This window comes from Talpa occidentalis, unplaced genomic scaffold (assembly GCF_014898055.3).
Source record: "Talpa occidentalis isolate TD23 unplaced genomic scaffold, MPIMG_talOcc4v2.1 talOcc4.5, whole genome shotgun sequence".
Classification (NCBI taxonomy): Eukaryota; Metazoa; Chordata; class Mammalia; order Eulipotyphla; family Talpidae; genus Talpa; species Talpa occidentalis.
The window spans coordinates 131993983-132020520 of NW_023604861.1; the positions used below are offsets into that span (position 1 = coordinate 131993983).

Below are 26538 nucleotides of genomic sequence, written 5' to 3' on the forward strand. Positions count from 1 at the left end.
TCCCCGCTCTGGCTCTGGTGAATTCTCTCACCCTCCCGCACTTTTGACTGTACCCAGTGCTTGTATGTATAAACAAATAAATAAATCTTAAAAAAAAAAAAAAAGAATACGTATAGATTGGTTTGGGGTATAGCCATGTTAACATCAAGACTTCTGATCCATGAACATGGAATGTCTTTCCATTTATTACTTTTCTTTCAACAATATTTTGTAGATTTCAGAACATGATGTTTACATTTCTGTTAAATTTATTCCAAAGTATTTTTTATTTTGTTATAAATGAAATTATTTTCCTAACTTTGTTTAGTGTATTATTCACTGCAGGTATATAGAAATACAATTGACATTTGTATACACACCTTGAGTTCAGGAATCTTGAACTCATTTATCAATTCTAACAGTTATTTAGTGGATTCCTCCTAATTTTGCCTATGTAAGAGCCTATCATCTGCAATATAAAATTGCATATAAACAGTTCTACTTTTCATTTCCAAACTGGTTGCCTCTAGAATAGTTGAGTGCTATAAAAAAAAAATGTAAGATTTGGTTTCTGGAGATACTGGTCAATATTGTATAGACTTATTTTAAAAGTAAGAGAAAAAGTGCTGGAGAAGAAAAAGAAAACAGAACAACCAATTAATTAAGAGGCAAGAAATCTGGTTCTCATACCATAATTAATTAGCTGTGATTCTGAACAAGTTTCTATTTTCTTCTAGTTACACATTTTATTTTCAAGGTCTTTTTCCACTTGACACATCTGTGAATTTCTGGGGATATGTAAAGAGTAGCTTTCCTCAATTCAACTGTTACAACCAAGATTTTTACTATATTGATCATATTCTTCCTTTTCCATTTTTGCCCCTCACAAAAAAGAATAAGTTACCCAAACTGGTAGAACATGATAAAAATATCTTTACACTGAGAGAAAATATAACTCTCAGGAAAGGCAAAATATATGTGTTGCAAGAATGGAGGCAATTATAAGAGTCATCCTCCTAGGAACAAGCTGGACTATGAATACATTAAAAATGTGCGGAAGACATGAGTTAAAATGAGGAAATAGATGAAGTATTTGCTCTGTCTAGTGCTGGACTAACATTTTTAAAGGTACAGCTAAAGAATAATCAATAAAGATAAAATGGCAAATTAATACTTTAAAAAATATACATTATCTGAAGTTTTCACCACAAAGCTATCTTTTAAAATTGAAATTGTAGGTAACAGTTTTTATTACAATTTTGATTAAAATGGTGAAAAGTCTCAGAATCAATAGGACTTTAAAGTCTCAGAATGCAGAGAACTCCATTAAACATTTAAATGTTTAAACTCCATTAAACATTTCTATTAAACATTAACTGGGCACCTTCCTTCTGCCTCTGCTAACGCTGAGAGTACTAGAATACTAAGTTTTACTAGAATTTTTTTTTATTTCAAGTGTTCTGGAACCTCAGTTTTAGTCTCTGACATAAAGGAAGAGGACTATCCAAACAAGTATCGTATGTTTCCTTATGACACTGTAGAAAAGTTAGAGATGCCTTTGATATTTCTGGGAAACGGTCTTTATTTTCAGGTGTTTTGTAAGTCTGGACGCATTGTTCAGCATCTCTGATGGGTATCTCAGGGCTATTCAATTTGTTGCCATCATTGTTTTTGAACTGGGCGAGGTTATGCTTCTGAGAACGCGGCTTCATTTTTTCAGTCATGTACTTAGCTTTCCCAAACACTGGGCTACTTTCTTCATCAGAAGAATGCCTGTCAAGGCAAACACTCTCCTTCAGGACAATTTTCTGAGCGGTGGGCCTATCAACTTTTCCACTGTGACCTAACGCAGTGCTCGGGGGTCCAAATCTATCATTGGAGGTTTCCGCTATTTGGTTATCGGCAGAAAAAGGCATAGAAGTATTCACATTACAGTTTTCTTGAAATAGCTGGTCACCTTTTAGAACTTTAGAGTTTCTAGATTCTTTTGGCAAGTGAATTCCTAGAAGAGCTTTCGAAAGATGACAATTAGAACGACTGCTAGCAGTACAAGACTCTCTAAGTAGGGACAAAGTTTTCATGTCGGCATCTGGTCGAACATAATCTTGAAGGTAAGATGATTTGATATGAAGTCGCTCCTTTAAAGGTAAATCCTGAAGATGTAAATCAGCAATGCCAGAAAGGAGACGCTCTTCAGGATTTGTTTTTTGGACAGTCCAATCCAAAACTTCATTGCTGTGTGTTTTCCACAGTTTTGATTCAGGTGACAATTGTTCTGAGATATTTTTAAAGCTCTCTGAGACGGCTGTTTCAAGTTCTGATTTTAAACCAGGAGATACAGTGTTCCTTGGAATAACTGGAGAACTACTAAAAGAAGTACCTTCCCAGTCAATGGTACTCAGGTGTAGGTCAGCAGTTGCCGATATATTACAGGTTAAAGTATTTGGTTGTTCAGATTCTGAAATTAGAGACTTACAACCACTCTTAACTTGCATAGTCAAAGATTTTAGAGAAGACTTCAATTGTTCTTGTGGATTCAAGCAAGGGGCATCTTCAGGTAAAAGCAAGTTATTCAATGACACAGAAATAGATTCGAGGGGTAATGCAGAATCAGAAATTTCCAAATTTAACTTGGAATTCTGATTAGAAATGATTCCACAGGTAGGTTTTAAAGTCATGTGTGACTGAACATTCATGATATCCTCTGACTCTGGAACACTGTGTACTTTAGGTTTAATTTTCGTGCCTGAAAAGAAGAAAAAAAAAAACCACAATGTAATTAAAAACTTTAATTTTCTTTAACTTGAGTAAACAAATTGAAGAGTTCAGATTGGAAGCCTTCTATAGGAACAATTTGTGTCTTTCTTGTCTCACTGCATTCCTGTGATATAAAGCAAAATATTATAAAATAGAATTTTGGAAAACAAAAGATTTCTATAATCCAAAATACACTTCACATACTAGTAGGTGACTATTATGATTAGTTATATTAACATTTGGTTAACACTGAACAGATTGTTTTACTCTTGGCTTTTCAGCTTTAAAAGAAAATGTTAAAACAAAGGAGAGTATAATCCTTACTCTTGCTTTTATACAACTTTTAGTAGGTGGTTTTACTATAACACTTTGTGTGGCATAAGTAGCCATCAAATGTGACAATTACCTTTTTGTTTCTTCTCTTTTTTAATTTCTAACTTTTGCTTTTCGTAAACAGCAACAAGCTCAGGATAAGCTGCCTGAAACAATGATTCTTCTTCTATTGTTATAACCAGTTCCTCATGTGTCTCTTCTGTAGCATAGTGTTCTAAAAGATTAAAAATAAAAAAAAAAAAACTTTCATTACATCATGAAAAATTCAATTTTTCTAAGTAACCAAGTTTACCAGGTAACTTAAGTCATGAATATGTCATTGTAAATTTTGCTTTAAAAGACCTCTTTTCTAATAATCTATTGATACTGGTACAGAATTGATTTTCTTCTACCAGGCAAGAAAGAATTGGAAGGAGATTCCTTTTAAATTAGAACTTTAAAATGCCTTGCTTCAGCGATAGTAGGAGTAGCTTTAAAGGAAAGAAAACTTTGCTTTGATAAGGTCAGTTGGTTTTAATTTCTTCTGATAAGTATTAAAATTCCAGACCGAGAATGGAAATAGACAATTTCAACACTGGCTTTCTTTTGTAGTGGCTTCTGATGAGAACAGAGTTGAAAGGGTCATCAAAAATATTACCATTTACCAGAGAGCTATTTCAGAGATTACGAATGTTTTCAAGATTTACCCAAGTTTACCACTCACTCATAGCTGGTAAGTGAAAATGAGAATGCATCTATGTACATAGATAGTAAGATATATAAAGAGCAGACTAGATTCTTATTTTTATTCTATGATAGCTAGAGAAATCAGATTAACATGAAAACATTAATTGATGAGGTTAAAGGAAAAATAATGAGAACAGTGAACTTCAAGTGTTTCTCAGTTAAAACAAACTAGCTTGGCGTACATTTTCTCCCTTAAGGGACAGCTCTCACAAGGATACATGAAGGTGGGCACCTAATCCTCAGTTTCACGGAGATGTGCTGCCCACCTGGGTTAACCCCATTTCTTTCCAGTTGGTAGAACTGTTCCAAAAACAGTTTTGAACATTCTTCATTCTTCTATTTTGCACTTATTGCTTAGAATGGTTTATCTAATTCTTTAAAATTTCATTCTTCAAAATTACCACAGTTTAAATTTTCACTGATCAAATCTACGCTCACTCATTCAAACATAATCACACAATCTAACTTCAAAGCCAAATAAAAATAAATATTTAAGATGATTTTCCTTTTAAAATGATCTGTGCTTTTCTTGCCTTCAGTTTTGTAACTAATTCAGGGTCCACTATATTTCTGTCTGTAGCAGAATACTTTACTTTGATAATGCCCCCAAAAGAAATCTGACTATGAAGTCACATGAAATCTAAAAAGAGTAAAAAGAGAGAGAGGGAGACTCCCCAGGTGCTATTAGTGACTGATTTCTTTAGTCCCAGTTAGTCTATGAAATCCAATGACTGAATCATTTGTAACAGAATATTCTTGAAAAATATAAATCACAACCTTTTCCATATTATTTTTTTAAATACCAAAAAGTTAATGTAAGACATTAAAATAAAATTACTTTAGTTTTTCATATTTACTATTAGTTGAAGCCTATTTCAGTAACACAGGTAAACTGAAGTCAATACACATTGCCTGTGGCAGGTTTCTTCCTGGTTTCTTAGACCCATAGACATGTTTCACATATGTCTACAGTATTTGTTAAATATGTAGGGTCAAATATCACAAATTTTGCTTGAAGCAACATACCAGTCACATACATACCAGGCTTTTCCCATTCTATTTCAAAGCAATGAACCCCATTTCTGATTCGGGTTTTAATGATCCTGGAAAAAAAAGAAACTCATCTAATTAAGCCCAAATGCATGAGTTATTTGGAAAGTTTCAATTTGCAGGCTGAATAATTCAATTTCCACTGACTTTTATTCTATTTTTATCATATCCTAAAAATATTACAAGGAATTACTACATAATTCTTTGATTAGTTTATCAAAAAGATAATTTTATTATTAGATGTATAGAGCTTATAATGGTTAGCCCCTACCAGTAGATTGTTCATTATTCAGTGTTTCTCTTCCCTAATGATTTTTGCCTTAAAAACTATTTTGTTTCTGCTAATTTTGCTACATTACATTAGTAAATATTTGCCTGGTAAATCTTTTAAATGTCCTTATTTTTAAGCTTTGGATAGTTTTACTCTGCATATATCCTAAAAGTGAATATGGCAGAATATTGTTTAGTCATAGAATATAACCTGTCTTTAAATAGATGAGTTTAATCCATGGTCATTACATATAGATAGATAGTTGGATTCATTGGTATATCTTATTTTGTGTTTTCTGTTACCAAGCTTTTTCTTTTTTTTTTTTTTTAAAGATTTATTTTTATTTATTTATACAAGCACTGGGTACAGTCAGAATCGCGGGAGGGTGAGAGAATTCACCAGAGCCAGAGCGGGGAGCAGAGCAGGCAGAAGGACCGAAGTACACTGCTGAGGGGAGCAGCGGGAGGCAGGAGAGGTCTGCGCACCATGTGGGACCCTCCTCAGGTGGCCGGGGAGCAGCCGGGGATCGAACCGGCGCTGCAGAGGCCGCGGGCAGCTTCTCAACACAGCGCTCAACCGCTGCGCCACCAGGGAAGCCCTTCTTTTTCTTTTTAAAGATTTATTTATTTATGATACAAGAGCTGGGGTGTAGGCCAGAGGTGTGTGTGTGTGTCGGGGGTGAGAGGATTCACCAGAGACAGAGTGGGGAGCAGAACAGGTGGAATGACCAAAATACACTGCAGAGGGGAGCAGCCAGTGAGACAGGAGAGGTCTGCTGCACCGTGTGGGGTAGTTCCCTAGCCGGGGATTGAACTCGGGCTGCAGTGGTTGCGGATTGCTTCATAGTGCCATGCTTGTGCAACCAGGTAGGCCCTACCAAGCTTTTTCTTTGCTATTTCTTCCTTTCTCCTTCCCGAATTCTTTTGGTTTAATAGTTTCACTTCCCTATTTTATGGACTGGTTTGGAAGTCGGAGACTGTATTTCTAATGTTTTAGTGGCTACCCTTAAAACTGTTTATTTTGTGAGTTTTAGTTTATTATCATCCTTACGTAGTAATCATTAAGCATTATGTAGACATTTATACTTTTCCAGTCATTTTACTAACTTGGCAAAATATATCTGATCAATTTCTATGCCACCGCTGTTTCCCGTAATCCACATCTTCTGCCTGGGTTCATTTTTCTTCTTGCTAATGTACACCCTTTAACAGTGAAGGTCTATGAGTGGTAAATTCTTAGTATTCACATGTTTGAAAATGCCTTGCTAATGACTAATAATATAACAATGTCTAGGTTACAATTATTTTACAAAGGCTAAGAGATATTACACCATCATCTTTCTGGCATCTAGCATCATCATGAAAGATGCATGCACACAGATTGTCTTTCCTTAGTTATTTATCCTTTTATTTTGACAATTTTCAAAGCTTCAAAAAAGTTGCAAGGATAGCATGACGCAATTCAATACCAATCACTGAAATTCACCAATTTTCAGTTTCAGTTCTTCCACACACTTCACAATTTTGTTCCTTTCTGGTCCATTGAAACAGTCATCTGGTTAGCCTGGCTATGTCTTTTCATATTTATTTCTTTCAGTAATTTAATATTACTATGGGTTTGACACAGAAAAGTGTGTCAAAGTGTGAATTTACTGTTATCTTAAATATACTCTGTGTAAGCTTTTAAAACTCCAGTAAGCTTTTCTGCATCTTTATAAAATAAAAAAACCTGTATGTCCCGCTATTAAAGATATTAAGAACATTTTAAATAAGATGTCAAATGGAAACAGATTTCTTCACAAAATACTTTATATTACCGAATTGGCCGCAGTTGACTAGAATTCCTTCTACCAAGTTTTCTTTCTATCATGTCATAGTGGGTCAAAAGTGCCAACAATTTCTCACATGCATAGGGATTGGGCCACTCCATTTTTTCAAGAGTAAATCTCTGGAAATAAAAATAAAATGATTCACTGTGAGGGGTCTTGGTTTAAATGCCAGCATATTTTTAAGATGTAAATATAACCATTCTTAACCTCAGGTTTTCCATCTGTAACATATCACCCAGATTATGAAAATTAAGTAAGGTTACATGTAATATGTTAAATATAAGCAAATTTTTAAAAGTTGAATAACTGTTGGGTGCCATTTTGTTCCTGTTTTTGGATGAGATGATAGTTACAATTTAATGAATCATTACACTTTCCTGGTCTTTTTTTAGGAGTTAATAACAATCTCATGTAATCCTCACAGTGACTTAAAAATAATAATATTTCTATTTTGGCAATAACACATACATATCCAGGGTCAGACTATCCAAATTTAAATTTAGGTTCCTGATTATACATCCTGATGTTCTTGTAAATAATGCTGCCTTTCCTAAAAATGTCGGCATTTCATCCCGACATTCTATGGTTGTAAGTCCCTTTCCCCCAACATATCCCTGAATATATAATATATGCCCATGGTATTTAAGGTCACTTAAAAAAAAAAAAAACAACAACATAGTTAGGATTTGCCTTATGGTTCAAAAACTATGATCACTGTGTGGCAAACCAATGAAAATTAGAAATTATTGCTGAAAAATATACGGGCTCTGTTTTAAATCTTCTCACAAACCAAAAAAAGTGATTATCCTTTATCTTCCAAGTACCCGATTTTATACTGTAAAGTAAGAATTTATTTTCAAATACCTGAAACAATAATAAATCAGGTCTTTGGTACCTGATTTTCTTCAACAACTTATCCTTGTTCAAAAGAAATTCTTGAATAACCTAGAAAGAGAAAATAGAAATTAAGACCTAAAACTTTTAAGGAGTTTCTGAAATAAACACACATTTGAATTCTTATTTATTACCTCATGGAATGGGAATCCCTCACAACTGCAAGCTTTTCTGAAAAATAAATTATATATCATTAATACAGTTTTAGAAAAACTGAAATCATTGCATCCAATCTCTCATTTAATGAAATGTATCTTTGAATAGTACTCCACTCAAGTTTCTCTTCAAATAATTACTGAATTACTACATTCTGAGTCTAATTTAAAAAATTTTCATTTGCAGCTTACTAATTTTATTTAACAATATTTTAAACTACTGGGTCTCTGAATATCATCAACCCAACAGACAGCCTAACTTTTGAGCAGAATTGAGAAAGATTTTGCAAAATGTTCTTAATCTAGACACAGGGGAAGGTTATATATAAACACAGGTGTATAAATAGATTATGGCAAGAAAAAAAAGGAAAATGAAAACTTACTTCTTAATACTGTCCTCTACTGCATGCAGCTGCCTGTTCTGCTCTGTCTGGTGCCACTCACAAGGGCAGCAGTATTCATAATCATGCGGTTCACAATATCGATCACTTGCACACAATTTGCATCCATTACGTTCATGATCCTTAAGTGAACCTTTATGAAGACACAAAGTATGATTTTTAGTGCTTTTTAGAATTAAAATGCACAGTGCCTAGCTTATAGAAGAGTTTCAATACATTAGATTGACTAATGAATACTATAGTAAGCCTAAGGATAGAGAAATTCTTGAGCTATTAGTATCCTATGATTCTATTTTCTTGTTTTTGTAAATTGTTCTTCTATCTAAACATGTGAATTTGTAATTTGAAATTATACATTTATAACAGTCAACAATGGAAAACTTCGTGGTTTATGTTATAGTTGCACGCAAGGTAAGTAAAATTATTAGTATAAACAACATTAGTTAACAGAGTAAGTTATGAAATGGTTTCTTTAATGAGAATATAAAATAATATAGCCGGTAATTACCTCTGCTAATGGCTAGCTCTCAATTACCTATTTTTAAACTATACTTGGAACTGGACCAAATTCTGACTATGGCATGGGTGTGGGGCCTAGTTTACTTTTAAAGAAAACACAACTACCTTCAACATTGTCATGGGAATACAAAAGAACATACATAATTGATACTGCCTAAAATTGCCATTTGTAAGATATCAAAAAACTAGAGAGTAGGATCTTATCTATAAAAATATTTTTTTCTTTTATGCTCTTATCTGTCATTTAACAATGTTAATGAAAGCATATTAAGGCAAATAAAAAAGAATTAATTTAAAAAGGTGAGCTAATGTGAAAGCAGGGATGAGAATGGTATCAGACACTAATATTTTAGAATAACAGTCCCTACGTCTGCTTACCTGGATGGGAACACACAGAGCAATGAGCCAGTTTTTTAATGACTTGTGGTTGTGGATTAGAGTAAGAAGATTTTTCACTCCACTGATTAAACCTTTAAAAGAAAATAATTTTAAAGGAATATAAATAACAAAGTCACCAAAGGGCCATGTTATTTTTCATACCAGACAGTTCCGCTCCTTTCTACCTGCCTACTTTTCCCCCTTTGGTAGTAGATTTCTGGTCCAGTCTGGAAAAATCCTTAATCCATGTAGAATTTTAAAAGTGTGGCCCCAAAGACAGCTGAATTGCAATGGGGGGTGGTGATGCGGAGAGGTGGTTGTGGTGAGAAACATGGCTGTATGCTACTTATTCATTCAGCCTTTTCCTTTTTATAAAATAATCTAAGTTAGGCAGCAATAAGTAGGAGAATGATTTGTATGTCTGTTTTTTAATTCTCTTTTCTGTGTGTTAGAGTATAAAACATATTCATGTAAAGGCATAAATGAACATCCTTCTATGTCAGAAAGAAGGATAAAGCATAAACCTAAAATAACATTAAGCTTCTGGGTAAAAAATTGTTAAAAAACTCTAGATCACTTGGGATGATTTTTGTTATCTCATGCAAACAGCAAAATAATACCTGTTTAAATGAAAGCTCTTAGGAAAAATGCACATTACTGCTATGATTTCTACTAAATAAATTAATTTCATTTTTACTAAAGCTTCAGGGTAACATAAAGCCATCAAGGTGATAGTTTAGTATTCATCATAAAACACAAGCACTCCCCTATTTTTAGAAGTTCTAATAAAAATCTACACTATCTTTTCAGTTCACTGTGCAGTATCTCATACTAAGAGTTACTATTTAACTTTCAGAATTTCTAACTTTTTAGTAAAAAGACCAAATATTAAACTGTTACAATTCAGCAATAATTGCTACTGGATTAATTAAAGAGTTAATATTTAGAATGACACATTTTAACAAGAAACCTAATTTCATTTTATTCAAACACTAAGACATTTCATAAAATGTCACCAAAAATACATGTTTGCTGAAACAATGATTTGTAACTAGAAAACTAGTACATTGACTTGCTTTTCCTTCTTTATATTATTCTTCACATTTCCCAAAAGATTCCTTAACTCATCCCCATGGTCAAGTAAACCTTTTCTTTCTGCTTTGTCATAGTACTCACTGGCCTCAATAATGGATTTATTGAAGTCTTAAATCTATCAATAGTTTTACAGTTGACAGAGAAGCATTTGAGGCAAGAACAGTGATCCGAAATCCAATTCCTTCCTTCTTCATTGCTACCACTTACTGTTTTCCTTCCATGCACTTACCATCTCTAGCCTACTGGAAGCCAAGATTTTCTTCAGTCTCCCAGTTTCTACTTCCCTTTCTTCTTATTCATTTTACACTGTGTCATCATCAATATTAATTTTTATTGACCACCATTTTTTGTAAAACAGGTAAATATCATCAAGTAAATATAATTCACATACTTTGAAAACATTTTCAAACTTCAATATATTCTGTATCTTAATTGTCTTCAATCCTCAAACTGAATAATCTAAATGAATTAGAAATGATGTATTACTAAATGTGTGGCTATAGAACAAAGGTCATGTAAACATTTTGATTGTGTTACTTATTAAATATTTGCAACATGTCAGGCATTTTATTTATAGAAAATAAATACAACCTCAATGTATTTCTTATTCTTTATTTATTTATTATTTTTTTTAAAAGATTGATTTATTTATACAAGCACTGGGGTACAGGCCAAAGGCACGGGAGGGTAAGAGGATCCACCAGAGACAGAGTGGGGAGCAGAACAGGCAGAAGGACCTAAATACACTGCTGAGGAGAGCAGCGGGTGCAACAAGAAAGGTCTGCCGCACCATGTGGGATTCTCACTGGCCAGCTGGCTGGGGTCAAACCTGCGCTGCAGAGGCTGCAGACAGCTTCACAGCGCTGGGCTCAACCTGCTGCGCCACTGGGTAGGCCCAATGTATTTTTTATAAAAATAATTTGATGATATATATTTATCTTTAATTGGTGGTAAAGGTTTAAAATAGCCTGTAGCAAATGCCAAATGCCCATGGTCACAAACTCATTTGACATCTTAGTATCCTATGTTTGTAGTAAGCTAATAATATTTGGGGAAAAAACAGTATGACGTATATGATGTATACATATATATATATATATACACACACACACACAACAGTATGATGTGTATATATATATATATTTGAAAAATTTCAGAGTAAGTGAAAACAAATGATTTTAAATAAAAAGAAAGATGACTTTAAAAAATACAAAACTCCTTTTTGGAAAGTATAATCCTTTTAATTATAATCACTATTAAGTTCAACAAAAATAAAAGTCCAGTGTCACAAGAAAAAGGAAATTTTAGTTACCTCTGAAGTAAACTCTGCCCTTTCAAGATTTGTATAAGTTTTAATGCTTGCTCTTTTCCAACTCCAGGAACTCCCTTTCAGAAAATGGGAAGAGAAATTCAAATTAATAACTAGGGAATGGATAAATAAAAATGACATCTCCAATGGAAGATTGGGCAGAAGAATGAGGTTAACTCTTATAATGATAGGAAAAGACATGCATGTATACTTCTAAGTATATAAAGAAAATTGAATAGCAATACAGTTTACAAGTTAAGCAACAATTACACTGTTAATCTATGCAAAAAAGTCAGAAGGTTATAAAGCAAACCATTAACAATGTTGATTTTAGGGAAAGGAGAAACAGATTTAAAAGTTTTCACTTTCTGTTTTAATAATATTTTAATTTGATCTAATCTTAAATTTGTAATCAGGAAAATGCATGTTCACTTAATTACGTGCACCTAAATTTAATATTTAAAGACCCAGACAGCAAAAGAGAACAATGGATGCTTTCAAGTTAACGCTTAAAAATAAAAACATAAAAAAAAAGGCATTAAGTTTTTGACCCTACCCGACAAAGATAAATCAATCTATTTTCACATGAAAATTTCTAACTTAAATTTAATTTTCCAGTGTCTGTAAAAGTTTATGAATAAACTTTTAATCTTATATCCTGATAAGCAGGACTGGTATGTAGCCAGTAGGCATGAGGATAGACAACAGTATTAAAATACTTTCAAACCAGGTAGTAAGTAGCCACTGCCCAAGCATCCTGTGTGCCTGCTGCACAGAGGTCTCCCCTTTATCCTGAATCCCTTTCCCGTACCCAGGATGCTTCTACTATAAGAGCAGCACCTGGCACAACAGAGGGCATCCAGAGCCTGGCCCATCTGTACAGCCCGTATCTTTAGTTTGCTAGATATTTTACAAATCATCCTTCTTATATTAACAGATAATTGCACATTTAAAATTTTGAAGGCAAAGCATGCCAGTACATAATCTCAAAAAAATCCTTAATTGAACAATGTAAATAGCAGTTTCAGTTACAAAGAATACAAAAAGGTCAAAATAACCAAGGTTAATGCATAAGGTAGCACCACTGTAACTGAAGCTGATGTCTGTGAGTTGAAAAAGTTTCCAGTTTTCCTTAAATTCAACATTGGACTTCAAAGTTGAGACTTTTTTGGATATAATTATATATGGGAAAAAAGGGGTGTCTTCTATTTCAGAATGAGAATTATAATAAAATAATAAAATTTTCTTTCATTTAGAAGTTACTTTCCTCCTTCACATCCTATTCTTACTAAAAATTGAATTCTCTGATCACTGATGACATAAAACAGAAACTATAGTTAATAATTTTACTACCCTGTTTTCCTTTCTTCTGAATTGAGGTACAAAACAATTATATGTCATTCTTTATACTTCTTTTGATGATACAGTATATCATATGATGAGCGATTCAGAAGGATACAGAGATTTTTATTAGGGACATAATGATGAAATTACATAGTAAGAGCTACAAATAACTTTATACTTTTAAAAGTCATATTTAAGAAACTAGCTGTCCTCATAATTCCTAATTCATCACATATCTATTACCCTTTTGTTTAAAGTACTATCTGTGTATCTTTACTATAAATAAAAGGTTTTCATGAATAAAACTTAATGCAATGGTAAGAGACATGGACAGATGAATGGCTTATTCCAATAATCATGTTGCCTAGCAACAATAATAATATAACTGAGAATATGCATAATTGGGATGCTATAATGGAGACTGGAAACCAAAAAGCAGACAAAAGAGTAATAGGCGCTAACACTGGCATGATACAAGAAATGAGTAATTCCTCTTTTTCTTTACAAGGGTAGTCAGAGTTGAATGTGAATCTTTTAATCTAGAGTAATGGTTTACTGAGACTCAAGCTGTAGTATTACTTATTATTTTATTCTCATTTATAATATCCAGTGTCACAAGGAGCCAGTTTTCTTTTCTTTCTTTCTTTTTTTGGTGGGACCCTTGCCGGCAGCCAGAGAACAAACCGGCGCTGCAGAGGCTGCAGGCAGCCTCGCAGTCCAGAGCTCAACCGCTACGCCACCAGGGGAGGCCCCAGTTTTCTAATGCTACTTGGAATGCTGATATTTTACCTAATGAACAGCTTATTATACCTAAGATTATATTCTAAATTAGATCCTTAATCATATAATGATATATTCATACTTATGTGGTACGGAAGACCTCAGAATGACAAGCTCTGTACCTTTGGAAGATAGTCACAGCCAAGCAGTACAGCTAGTCCCACAAGAGCCTCTCTATCCAAACCGAGTTTCCTCCTGATAGATGTCATTGTATAACAGTCAACATGTGGGTCCTACAAGAACAGATTTAATTTAATCTTCAAAAAGTAAACATTTATACATTAAACAACTTATTAAAAAAGCAATTTGTCAAAGTTTTCCTTAAATATTCACATATTCCTAGAATTTTAAACAGGAAAATTATCCTGATCACCACAATATTCATAGGACCCAACACTTCAAAATGATTTAAAGAAATAAACTACAGCAGTTAGTTTTTCCCTCTTGCTTTTTGCTGTCTCTAAAAGTACATTTTCAACTTACAAAATTAAATACTACATTTTATATATTATAGAAAGGAAACATTCCCTTTAATTTTATCACTTAAATCAACTATTATTAAAGGCATGGTATACATTCTGCAGGAAAACATTTTCTTTGACACAGATAAATTTTATTAACTACAATTTTAAGTAAAAATAGGATCATTTGAAAGTACTATTTTGCAACACTTTTAGTCCACTAATATATCTGGATATTGTAAATGTCAGTAATACTTAACATTTTAATGATTGCTTATTATTACAATATATGGACTTTGAATCAGTATTTCATAACAGGGACATTATTTATATTTATTATTTTTTAAAGATTTATTTATTTATTCATACAAACACTGGGTACAGTCAGAAGCGCGGGAGGGTAAGAGAATTCACCAGAGCCAGAGCGGGGAGCAGAGCAGGCAGAAGGACCGAAGTACACTGCTGAGGGGAACAGCAGGCGGCAGGAGAGGTCTGCACGCCATGCGGGACCCTCCTCAGGTGGCCGGGGATTGAACCGGCGCCACGGAGGCTACGGGCAGCTTTGCAACCCAGCGCTCAACCACTGCGCCACCGGGGAGGCCCCATAACGGGGACATTATTAGTGTTTTCACAGAGAACACAGGTTTAGTCCGAGGTTCAGCTCTCCCAGGTTTAACCAACCACATATTTAGCATTTCCTTTATCCAGTCTTGAACAGTTAGAACCAAAATCTCCCACCCTAACTGAGAACCATGGCCATATTTAAGTATTACCCATCAACAAGAATTTAGGTTGTTTGCCAAATTTTTGTAATTATTTTTAAAATTTGTGAAAAAGCAAATTTTGCAGTATCAATGCTACAACTGACATCCTTATATATTTATTTTGCTATTTAGAGGTGTTTTTGACAGTAAATATAAAATGTAGAAGTTCTGGATCAAAACAATACATTTAATGTTATTTTATAATATATTAATTGAAACTGAATAGAATTAAATAGATCTTAAGTTCTTGAGAGAAATCCACATTTCAAAGAGGATGAACTACGTGATGATGTATTTTTTTATGAAAATATTTTGTTTAGTATTTGTTATTTGTCAGGCATCACGGCAAGCATTTTATACACATTATTTCATTTAGTAACTTAATTACACCTTAAAAATAGTTTATTAAAAAAAAGGCAGTCTATAAAACAAATGTTAATAAAAGAGGGCAATACCTTGGTATTCATAGTGAAATTTCTATAAACAGTTTGGGCCCCGTAAAGGAAAGCATCTCCATCATTGGTGAGGCAGCCATCCACATGACCACTGTTGTTGAGGTATGCGCACATGGCCTCAGCTTCCCCAGCAGCTTGGACCCAGGGAATTCCCAAGCATTCCAGCATCTCAAGACACTAAAAAAAAAAAGGAGGTGCAAGAAATTTAAGAGCATTTTTATTTTTAATATCAGTGTTTACCTTCTGTATTGCAAATGTATTTTTTTAATATTTATTTATGCATACAAGAGCTGGGGCATAGGCCAGAGGTGTGGGGGGTGAGAGGATTCACCAGAGACAGAGTGGGGAACAGAACAGGCAGCTTGACTGAAATACACTGCAATGAGGGGAGCAGCAGGCAAGTCAGGAGAGGTCTGCTGAGCCATGTGGGTTGCTCCCTAGCTGGCCGAGGGATTGAATTCGTGCTGCATAGGCTGTGGACAGCTTCACAGGTTGTGTCCTAACCCCTTGAGCCATCAGGGAGGCCCTGTATTGCAAATATTAATAGTAGCTTTTTGGGTGCTTTACAAGTGATGTTTTAGTAATAAAGAGAAATGTGAACAATGACCATTTCAGAGCATTAAAGAATGATTGCTAAATTTTCAGGTGTGACAATAAAAACTGTCCTGATGTTATTTTATTTATTTAACAGTCCTTGTTTTTTAGACAAAGGTACTAAAATATTGAGAATGAAACAATAGTAAGCCTGGAATTTGCTTCAAAGTAATGAAGCAGAGGAGTGGGAGGTGAGAGGGAATAGATGAAATAAGAAAAGGTCAAGAGTTTATAATTGTTTAAGACTGACCGATTACTTTTGTATTGATTTAAAATTTTATAATTAAAAGTTACAAAATTTTAACTTCAATTAAAATATAATCCATAAAAATGAAAATCATAATACACGTAAAACATAACCCATATTCAAATTTTCAATTATTTATTTATTTATTATTTATTTATTTATACAAGCACTGGGTACAGTCAGAAGTGTGGGAGGGTGAGACAATTCACCAGAGCCAAAGCGGGGAGCAGAGCAGGCAGAAGGACCGAAGCACACTGCTGAGGGGAGCAGCGGACGGCAGGAGAGGTCTGCGAGCCATGTGGGACCCTCCTCCGGTGGCCAGGGAGCTGCCAGGGATTGAACCAGCGCTGCAAAGGCTGCGGGCAGCTTCGCAACCCAGCACTTAACCGCTGCGCCACTGGGGAGGCCCACAATTTTTTTTTAAAAGTAATCCAATGTTCATTGTTATCTCAAGATTCTAGAAATAGATTTTAAAAACAATCACATTAAGATTTATTTACATTTGTGAAACTACAATAACCCTTCCCACATGGTGGTTAACACCATGGGAGGTCGTCTAAAGAAGATGCTATTACATAATGAGGCCATGATGTTCTCTTCTGCCCTCATATCACCTCCCTCTGTACAATGAAAACTCTCTTATTGTGGAAAACTATGGAGGGGCCACTGTTGCTATGTTCTCGGCAAGTCTACTGTCTGTGCAGGATGTTTCTATCAATTTGTTGATATATAAACATCCTCTGTGAGTTTTCTTTGGGTTATGAATTTAACCCAGCTGAACAGCTTGTCATTGTCTCACAGCTCTTTTTTGTCATGTTTCATATCACTTTCTATCATTGGGGAGTAGAGGGCATGGCGAGGTAAAGAGGTCACTGACTTGTAGTTTCTAGAGACTGATAGAATAAATAACTCTTTTGCTTTAAATATTTGATTTCATGCTAAATCACATAATAAAAACTTCTGCCAGATGTTGCCCAAAGTGGACAAGGTTCAAAAGGCACTACGTGGGACAAAAGGGTACTTTTCAGGACTTTGGCTTGGTGACTTAGACAGTTTTGTTACAGGTTTTGCAATAAAGTTTGCTAATACCTTCCCTAGATAGTAAGTATCCTTTCATAATAGTAAGAGCCCAAAAGTAATTTCAGATCCTCATGTCATTTGAATTGTTTAGAAAAACCACCTGGGAATTTGTGATGAAGTCAGTTTAAATTTCCCTACCCTAAATCTAATCCTATGGGGTAGAGGTGGTTCTGCAGGGAGGGAATTATTCGATCAGATCTTAATGCTTACCTCTTTTAAGATTGCTTTAAAATGTGATCTCCCTGTTTTCTGAGACCATGTTTTCCCAGAAGACCCATACCGCATCTGATTCCTCTTGCTTATGACATCAGCTTTTAGCTTTGGGGGCTCTCCTTCCATAACAAACACCAGTTTTACATCCATAAGTGTTAAATGTAAGATACGAAAAAATAAGTTCCTGAAATACAAAAATTAATAATTCATTAACTATCACACATTGACAGCAAAGCCCATAGCAGTATAATGTAAGGACATTAGACAATTATCCAAAATATTATATCCAATAACATTTTATTTATCAAGCTATGATTTTAGTGGGTTGAGAAACCAGACTCTTTTTAAGCAAATGAGATTTATGATTATGCTAATTAATATGTAAAAAATAGTTTGGAGCATGAGGTGGTCAAGAATGGAGGGAAGGAAAATAATGAAGGTGTCATTTCCGCAGGACAAATGAGAGATGACGTTGGCACACACCGAGGTGGTGCCTCTGTACACTGAGAGAAGCAGAACTGGCAAGACTTCTGATGGACTGCATATCAGGAAGGGGAAAACGAGCATTTCTGGCCTTTAGTAACTGAAACAACCCAGTGGGTATGGTAAGTGGGCAGCTGGATATGTGAGTCTGGAGATCAAAGGGTAAGAGGCACAAATTTGTGAGTCATTAATATAAAGATGGCAGATCCAGAAGCAGAACCTCAGAACAGGAACTCAAATAATATGAGGCAGTTTAGGATAATTCTCTTTCTTCCTTTTATTAGTCAGCTTTTCAGAATGAATCAAGATTAAATATGGTAGCATTCACTTGCTGGTTATCCAAATGCCAACATTCCCCCATCCTTAATCATTCTTTCCTCTTCTATATTCTCCTTAGCAATGGCTAAGAGCAAAATTTCTCCATATACATACACTAGTATTGCATGAAATTTGGAGAAATAAAAGGAAAAAATTACCCCCCCCCCCCCCCCGCGCCAAAAGATGGTAACTTGACTTGGAGATTTTAAAATCTCAGAATGTAAAACAACAAAATAAAGGGAAATGAAACCAAGACATCAAGTACTTATACACTCACACATTTACCTTCTGAGAACTTGTACTGTACCTGAGGTGGGGCTTCATGACTGTTCCAATCATTTTTTTGACCGTCTGTGCTTCACATACCCAGAGACTAAGATCAACTGCAAGAGTTTTCCCACCAAGTTCACGCAAGTGGATGGGTTCCTTAACAGGCTCCAAAATTTGCCACAAGTCATTCACTCCCATTTTGGTGATTATCTGTTATTTGAAACACACTTTAAAAAAAAGTTATTAAAAGACAACTTCAGCACAGGAATTCAAACAATATAAGATTGTTTAGAATAATTTGTAGAGAATTCTCTTTATTTCTTTTACTACTGAGCTTTTTGGAATGAATCAAGATTAAAAATTGTGGTAACTGAAGTACGCTGGTTACAAAAAGAGTAATGCAACTAATGTGTTGAAAGCTATTTGCAGAGAGTGGCATGCTAAATTTGTCCTTAAAATTCACTCATGTCACCAAACATGGGTTTCTATATAGTACTGGAAAATAGACATTTTTAATTTAATGTAACCCAAACATCAATGACATCCTCCCTTAATCATTCTTTCCTCTTTTACGTCCTCTTTTTTTTTTTAAAGATTTTATTTTTATTTATTTATTTATTTATTTATTTATTTATTTATTTATTTATTTATTTATTTATTTATTTATTTATACAAGCACTGGGTACAGTCAGAAGCGTGGGAGGGTGAGAGAATTCACCAGAGCCAGAGTGGGGAGCAGAGCAGGCAGAAGGACCGAAGTACACTGCTGAGGGGAGCAGCGGGCGGCAGGAGAGGTCTGCGCGCCCTGTGGGACCCTCCTCAGGTGGCCGGGGAGCAGCCTGGGATCGAACCGGCACTGCAGAGGTGCGGGCAGCTTCGCAACCCAGTGCTCAACTGTGGCGCCACAGGGGAGGCCCCTTTTATGTCCTCTTTATGGCCAAGAATAAAATTTCTTATAATTGCTTGAAATTTGGAAAACAAAAGGAAAAATTTACTCCCCCCAAAAGGCGATAACTGACTTTCTTCCAGCCAATAATGTGAACTAACAAGTAAAGAGATGGGTAAAAGAATCCAGGGGTGATGTCTTAAGCATTTACTCCTTGCTTTACATACCTCAAGAATGAACAGGATATTACAATCAGGAAAAATACACAAATAAAAACCCAAAAGCAAGGATGCATGTAAATAAGCAAACTAAAAACAAAAAACAAGGAGGTTAATGAAGTAAAATTTTGATGATAAAGTGTGGAAAGAGAGAAATTGTGAGTTGGAATACAAAATTTTTTTTTTTGAAAGCGCATGAACTTTTAAAATTGCAAGCATTCACGCTTCCTTGTTGAGGAAAAATATCTTTAAAAAAATTTTTGAAATCACTGTAGTTTCACTATCTAAAGAAAACTAATACTGGACCCTTTTCTATGTGTGTAGCATTTATAAACAAAACTGACTATAACTGACTGTAACCTGCTTTGATATTTTTGTACAGGCCAGGTTTTCTTTTTTCAAATGGCTACATCTGTTTTTCTTTCCCTGTTGTTATTTGATAGAAAATATTATGCATAATTCGCAATGAAGATTCAGTCTACACAAACACAATCCAGATTATCATCCTCCGAATAATCTTAAATCCCAAAAGACAAAATAATTTAACTCAAAATACTATGAACAAGATTAAAACACATTCTAAATAAAAAGTATGGTATTATGTTCCTTTACCAGTCTTCATTAAAAGCCAATTTTCTCAATTTGTACATGGCTGCAAAGAAAATTTATGTTGTGTTGCTGTCATCTTTGTGCTTCTCCTAATCTTAATTTTATAAGTCAGTGTCACCATAAATTATTTGTACACTCATTTTATGAAGAACTGTGCAAGTATTTGTGATATGTCATTTTACAATGAAAAATACAACTGCAAATGCAATGAAGAAAACATTAGGGAGGTTAATGGTGGCTTAGTGCAAATCTTGTCCATTTCACATCAAGAAGCACCACTAGCACAGATTTGGAGTTTAGATTTTATCTCTGTTAATGTGGTGAAAAGTTGTGGTTAATTCTTGAAAGAGAGGCGAGAAGGCATTTTTAAGATGGACAACAAGACTGTTAAAATATTAGCCATCAAAACATACTAAATTCACAGATTTTGAGGTAAGCTACTGTTGACAGTTTTGCTTTCCTTTCTTGTAACTCATGCTGAATACTGGAATGTGGATTGTTACTGAAAGAAATTATGCAATCTCCCTCTGGAGGAACATAGTAACTAATCGTATTTCTTTAAATGTGATCTTGACAATAGCTCTTAAAATTTTTAGTACAGGCATCTTCTGATTTATCAATACCTCTTCTAGGAAATTAAGGCATGCTCTTAAGTGTGTGCAGATCCATAAACAAGGGTATAAATGTAGCACTTCACTGGGAAGAACCAAAGTATACATAACTTTAAATAAAAAAAGACATTCATATAATGGAATAGGTGACACAGCAAATAAAAAAGTGAGATAGATCCATGATACACTGATAATACAGTCCCCAAGTTTTAACATGAGAACAGACATAAAGTAGGCTTGGTATCAAAATGACTGCAGTTTAGGGATAAAAAGTTACTCTTCTAAAAAGATTCTTTTGTGTTAATTTTTAAAAGAACCATAAACAAGTATTACTTTTCAAATTGCAAAAAAAAAGTCTTTAAAAATTTGGTCCTATCTGCAAGAGATTGGAGAAATAAGCAAGCAATCTTCAGATGGTTTGCTTTTTTGCCTAAATATTAAATGATCAAGTATGGGTAAGTTGATGGTTCAAATTAAAAATCAAGCAAAGTGCTGCATATTTACAACTGCTTGAATATCATGTATGACTTTAGTGTGACTTTGTAAGGGATGAAAGATTCCCATTTTCTGGTTTCCAGCCAAGGCCCTAGCAACTAGATGTATGGTTTAGGCTAGGCACATCTTCCAGCCCCAAAGTTCAATCCTTCCTATCATGTCTCTATACCACGTCAGTTGACTCTGTGTGTATGTATATACTGAATATATATATGGATACATATATGAATAGTAATGAGTAAAGGTTGTCACTTGGTGGAGAGCTGTTTATGATGGCCCATATAAACACACATTTTTATGTATAGGACTGTGGCATAAATTGTATATCAATTTTCACTGTGGATTATGGGGGGAAAATTAAAGACTTATTAGGTTGACTTTTGATTTTATAAATGGTAGTCCTCTTAACTATTTCAAGCACATTAGGATCATTCTGTAAAGACTTTAATGAAGTGTTATTCAATGTGTCAGCTATGCCTGGAAAAAAGCCTGGAACCACCAGGTTAGATCCTTAAGATAAAAAGGCATTTAGCTAAGTTCATAAATAATAGTTCTACTATAACATGAATATACTTAGAATTTAATTCTTAGCAGAGTGGGAGGAAAGGGGAGAGGGTCAATGTGACAGTGTAATGCACTAAAACCTCTGTAGTAGGTGAGTGGAGCAGATACAAGCATCAAGGTGTAGAGATTGTGCTCCCCAAATTATAGTCTTGTATACGAATGGTAAAACAATAAAATTTGATAAACAAATAAAATTCTTCATACTGTTTGCTTCTTTTGTCAGAAATAAACCTAGTCTATAGAATGAGTGTCAGCAGCCATACTATAGGACAAGCAGCACCGTAGTTAAACAGATCTAAGTGATGTCTACCTCTCTTTTATTAAAATGTGAGCAGAGGCTGCAAAGCTGTACCAATGGCTGCTTACACAAAACTGGTATGAACACCTTGGCAAAAAGAAAAAAGTAGGTAACAGAACTATCTGTCACTTTGTTTGCATCAGCTCAGCCAGTCTTCTGAAGTAAGTACCAATGGTGAGACTATAAAGCAATTAGTTACAAACAGGGACAGAACGCAACAGATATTAAGATACGCACTATCACTACACTCAAAGACAGAACAGCTGGTTCTTGCATGAGGTCACGATCAATCTTGATGAAGTTACTTGAAAACTGTTCACCATTAAATAAAATTTTAAAATACCCTACCTCTCAAACTCATCTAAAACTACAATTTGGTCTTGCTTTTTGTTTTTTAATCGGTGAAACTTAAACTTTGATGCAGGATTTGATTAAATACTCTTATCTTTTATAATGTAATCATTTTCTTGATGTTGATCTGATCATCCAATCAATGGATATTATCTAAGAGTGTCCTAACACATTCACAACTTAACAATTAGTGTGAGAGGGCCTCCCTGGTGGCACAAGGGAAGCTATCAGCACTATGAAGCTATCAGCAGCCACTAGAGCACCAGTTCTATCCCAGGCTAGGGAGCGGAACAGTCCTCTCCAATCTTGCCCACTGCTCCCCTCAGTGGTGTATTTCAGTCAATCCGCCTGTTCTAGTCTCCACTTCTCTGTCTCTGGTGAATCCTTTCTTCACCCCACCTTCCCCCATTCCCCAGCCCTGCACCTCCAGCCTACACCCCAGCTCTTTTATGCATAAATAAATCTTCAAAAAAAAAAAATCAATGTGAGAAAAGGACATTTATGTGAATCAACAAAGTCAGACCACCCACAGCAAATAAATTTATAACCTATTGGTGCAATGCATTTAGTTTTAATGAAAGCATGGACTTGGAAGAGAAAATCCACATATTCTGGAGTCTGATATACCACTGATTAGCTATTATGACCTCGGGAAGACAGTTAACTTATCTACAAAATGATTAAACCAGATGAATTGCAAGATTCTGAACACTTCAATTTCATCACCAAGTTTGGCAGGTTGGCATTAAAAAAAACAAGTCACTCAATTTCAAATATTACTGCTTGGTAAAATTTCTACTTTAAAGAAAGGCTCAAGAACCCACTTCAGGTTAAAACAAAAACAAATCCTTTGATGTAACCATATGGTGCCCATAAATCAACTTATGTTCCTAAAACTTCCTTAAAAGCTAGTAAGCTTTTATTGGTTAATTATAAAACTGAATGAGGTGAGAAAAACACAGAGCCTTGCTAATTCCACTAATGAATCAAATTTAAAGAACATAAAAAGAGGTTGTTTGATTTATGCAGAAATACATTTTATTAAACTAATAGTTTTCCAATTTTATCGCACTTCAAAGCAAAAACATCATTAAGTTTTTTAAAGAATAAAGTAGGTAATACTTTAAATTTCTTAATTTCCATTTAGAAGACTGTATTTTCATATAACGCTCAGGAAATGATGTAAAGTTTCCAGTGTAGAATTGTATGGGAATTACATAATTTTTCAAATTAATAGTGTTTATTTCCTCAATTTTATTTTCATATAAATTAGCTTAAACTTTTAGGCACAATATAATCCGGACTTAATTTACCTGTTATCAATAAATACTTATTAAATGTCTACCATGTATAGGAAACTCCTATAGATGCTGTAGATAGAATAAGGAAAGATCAAACCCAGAACCGAAGGACTTCAGTAGGGGAAGTGAGACTGGAGAGAAGGGAATTAGAGCCATGTGAATGGTACTGACACATCACTGCGATGAGTGAACTACATAGGAATGTACCACAAAAAGGGGTCCTTTACCTACTCTGGGGCCTCAAGGAAGGCTCCCTAAAAGAAGTGACCACTAAACAGAAATCGCCCCATAGCCCCACAGTTTTACCCACAAGGACAGGTGAAGTCAGATGCCTTGGTGGTTCTGCTTATTTTGACCCTGTGATACCTTTCACTGAACCAGGCAAGGCCACACAACATGTACTTGACTATCTTCAGAAGGAAAAGGCGACTCTGATGGGAGGAATCTACTAAAGACCAGGTTTGCCATCAGCTTTTTTTGAGAGGTGGCAAAAATGCCAATTTTTCCCATTTAGAAGGGAAGATTTAAAAATGGTTTAAGGGCCTCCCTGGTGCCGCAAGGGATTAAGAGGCAACCTATGAAGCTGTCTGCAGCCACTGCAGCAAGAGTTCCATCCCGGGCAGGGAGCTACCCACAGGGCACAGCAGACCTCCCCTGTCTCCCCGATGCTCCCCTCAGCAGTGTACTTCAGTCAGTCTGCCTGTTTGCTCCCCACTCTGTCTCTGGTGAATCCTCTCACCCCCCGCACCTCTGGCCAGTACCCCAGTTCTTGTGCACATAAATAAATCAATCTTAAAAAAAAAAATTTCAATGGTGAATGTTAGCTTAGGAGTGTCTTTACCACTATTTTTTAAACATAGGAAAAAAGGCTAAAAAAGGTGAAAAATCAAAGTATTTTGGGATTAAATGACAAGATGCCCCCCACGTGCAGCAGTTGTGTCCACCCGGCGCGCCTTTTAAAAGCGGCTTCTGCGCACCTGACGGTTCCCGCTCACTCGGGGCGCACGACGAGCCGGCACCGTCCCGCGGGTCGCCCCAACAGGAGCGGCAGGGGGCGTGGGGCGGGGCCGCGCAGCCCGACCGCAAAGCCACGAGCCGAACCCCGCGAGCGCCGCGCCAGCCCGGGGGGACAGGGTCTCCACAAACCACCGCGCCGCCCGGGGCGCTGGCTCCAGGGGCGGCGATTCCAGACTCGCCGCGGGTCCGGAGAGAGGGACACCCGGGGGCCCGGACCCGGCCGCGGCTTCCGATTGCCCGGGGGGGCCGGCGTCGCCCCCAGCCGGGCCCGGGTGTGGGGGCCGGGCCGCTCCCCGCGTCCCGGACTTACCCGGAAGCCCCGGCCCCTCGGCTGTGGGGGCCGCCCGCCGACGCTAACCCGCCGCCTGGCCCTCGCCGCCGCCGCTCCGCGCGCCCCCAACTGCGCTCCGTGAAGAGACGCGAAGGGCGCCGCCGCCCTCGGCCGGGCGCGACCGCGCGGGCGCCCCACGAACGCTTCAAATCCGGCGCCTCCCCGCGAGCCCCGCCCCTTCCGGGAAGTGACGCCCCCTCCGGTCGCCGCCGCGCGCCCGGCTCCCTGCCCGTCCGCTACACGCATGCGCGGAACTGTTGCCAGGGGTCCCCGCGTTCGCTTCCCTTTCCTTAAGTTCATCACCCGCCGCCGCCCCGCGTCCCGCCGTCGCCGCGCACGGCGTGAGGCCCCGCGGCCCCGGCCGCCAGGGGCACTTCCGGCCCCTCCCCGTCGACGCCAGTGGCGCGAAAACTCCGAACGGCGCAGGCGCGGGCGGAGTCCCGGCGGGCGGGGGGCGGGGCGCAGGCGCGGAGCGTCCCGCGGTGGGCGCCGGGCGGCCGGGCTGCTGCCTCCTCCGCGGCCGGCGCGCGGTTCCCGGCGGCCAACGGCGCCAGCCGAGGCCGAGACGCCCCGCGGCGCCCTGAGCGTCCGGTCGCGCCGCGGCTGCCCCGCCGATCGGGTTCCCGGGGAGACTCGGACTTGCTGGAGGTAGGGTGAGGGCGCGCGCCCCGCCGGCCCCCGCCCCGCCCCGCCCCGCCCGCCCGGCCCGGCCCGGCCCGGCCCCGGCCCCGCCGCCGCGCCGCGCCCACCCGGCCCGGCCCGGCCCGGCCCGGCGGCAGCGCGGGCTTCGCGCCTCCCCGCAGGCGGCGCCGCGTCGCGGGAAGTTGCCCCGCGGGGCTGGGCCGCGCCTTCGGCGGCCCCGGCGGCGAGACCGGCCCGGCCGGGACCCCGCGCCCCGCGCCCGGCCCCCAGCCCGGGAGGAGTCGGGGCGCCGGCCGGCGGGCGGGCGGGCGGGCGGAGCGGGAGCCGGGCCCGGCGGCGGCTCCTCTCCGGGGATGCCGCGCGCGCTCAAGTTTGCGCCGGGGCTGCGTGCGGACCGCGCCGAGGGGCGCCGCGTGCCCCCCGCGGCCGCGGAAACGCGGGACCCTGGGGCGGGGGCCCCGGGCCTCGGTCTCCCTCTCGCTCCGTGGAAAGGGGGGGCCCCCGGGGGTGC

At 37.6% G+C, this 26538-nt stretch overlaps 2 protein-coding genes and 1 long non-coding RNA gene across 6 annotated transcripts in view; 2 read left to right on the forward strand and 1 right to left on the reverse strand.

The window, feature by feature from the left end:
• Positions 1-25406, reverse strand: GEN1 (GEN1 Holliday junction 5' flap endonuclease). Of its 4 annotated transcripts, none has more exons than XM_054701355.1 (14): positions 25365-25406; positions 18742-18914; positions 17631-17817; positions 15500-15676; positions 13942-14052; positions 11699-11772; positions 9292-9383; positions 8377-8527; positions 7973-8009; positions 7809-7889; positions 6933-7063; positions 4822-4898; positions 3143-3283; positions 1-2725 (listed from the first exon to the last, which is right to left on the reverse strand). In XM_054701355.1, exons 2-14 carry the CDS (start codon positions 18900-18902, stop codon positions 1431-1433), a joined length of 2715 nt encoding a protein of 904 aa, XP_054557330.1. In that variant the 5' UTR covers positions 18903-18914; positions 25365-25406; the 3' UTR covers positions 1-1430. The 4 variants fall into 4 exon arrangements, with proteins under 4 accessions (XP_054557330.1, XP_054557332.1, XP_054557329.1 ...); XM_054701357.1 differs by having other exon boundaries at positions 4837-4898; positions 18742-18931; XM_054701354.1 differs by having other exon boundaries at positions 18742-18931.
• Positions 3472-18335, forward strand: LOC129146861 (uncharacterized). Its single transcript, XR_008554163.1, has 3 exons — positions 3472-3571; positions 3661-3781; positions 18088-18335. It is a non-coding gene; the product is annotated as an uncharacterized LOC129146861 (long non-coding RNA).
• Positions 25407-25939: 533 nt separating the features above from the next.
• SMC6 (structural maintenance of chromosomes 6) overlaps positions 25940-26538 on the forward strand; it is a 55678-nt gene continuing 55079 nt past the window's right edge. Inside the window, 1 exon segment of the mRNA XM_054701359.1 lies at positions 25940-26033. The gene's annotated coding sequence lies outside the window, so the exon portion shown is untranslated.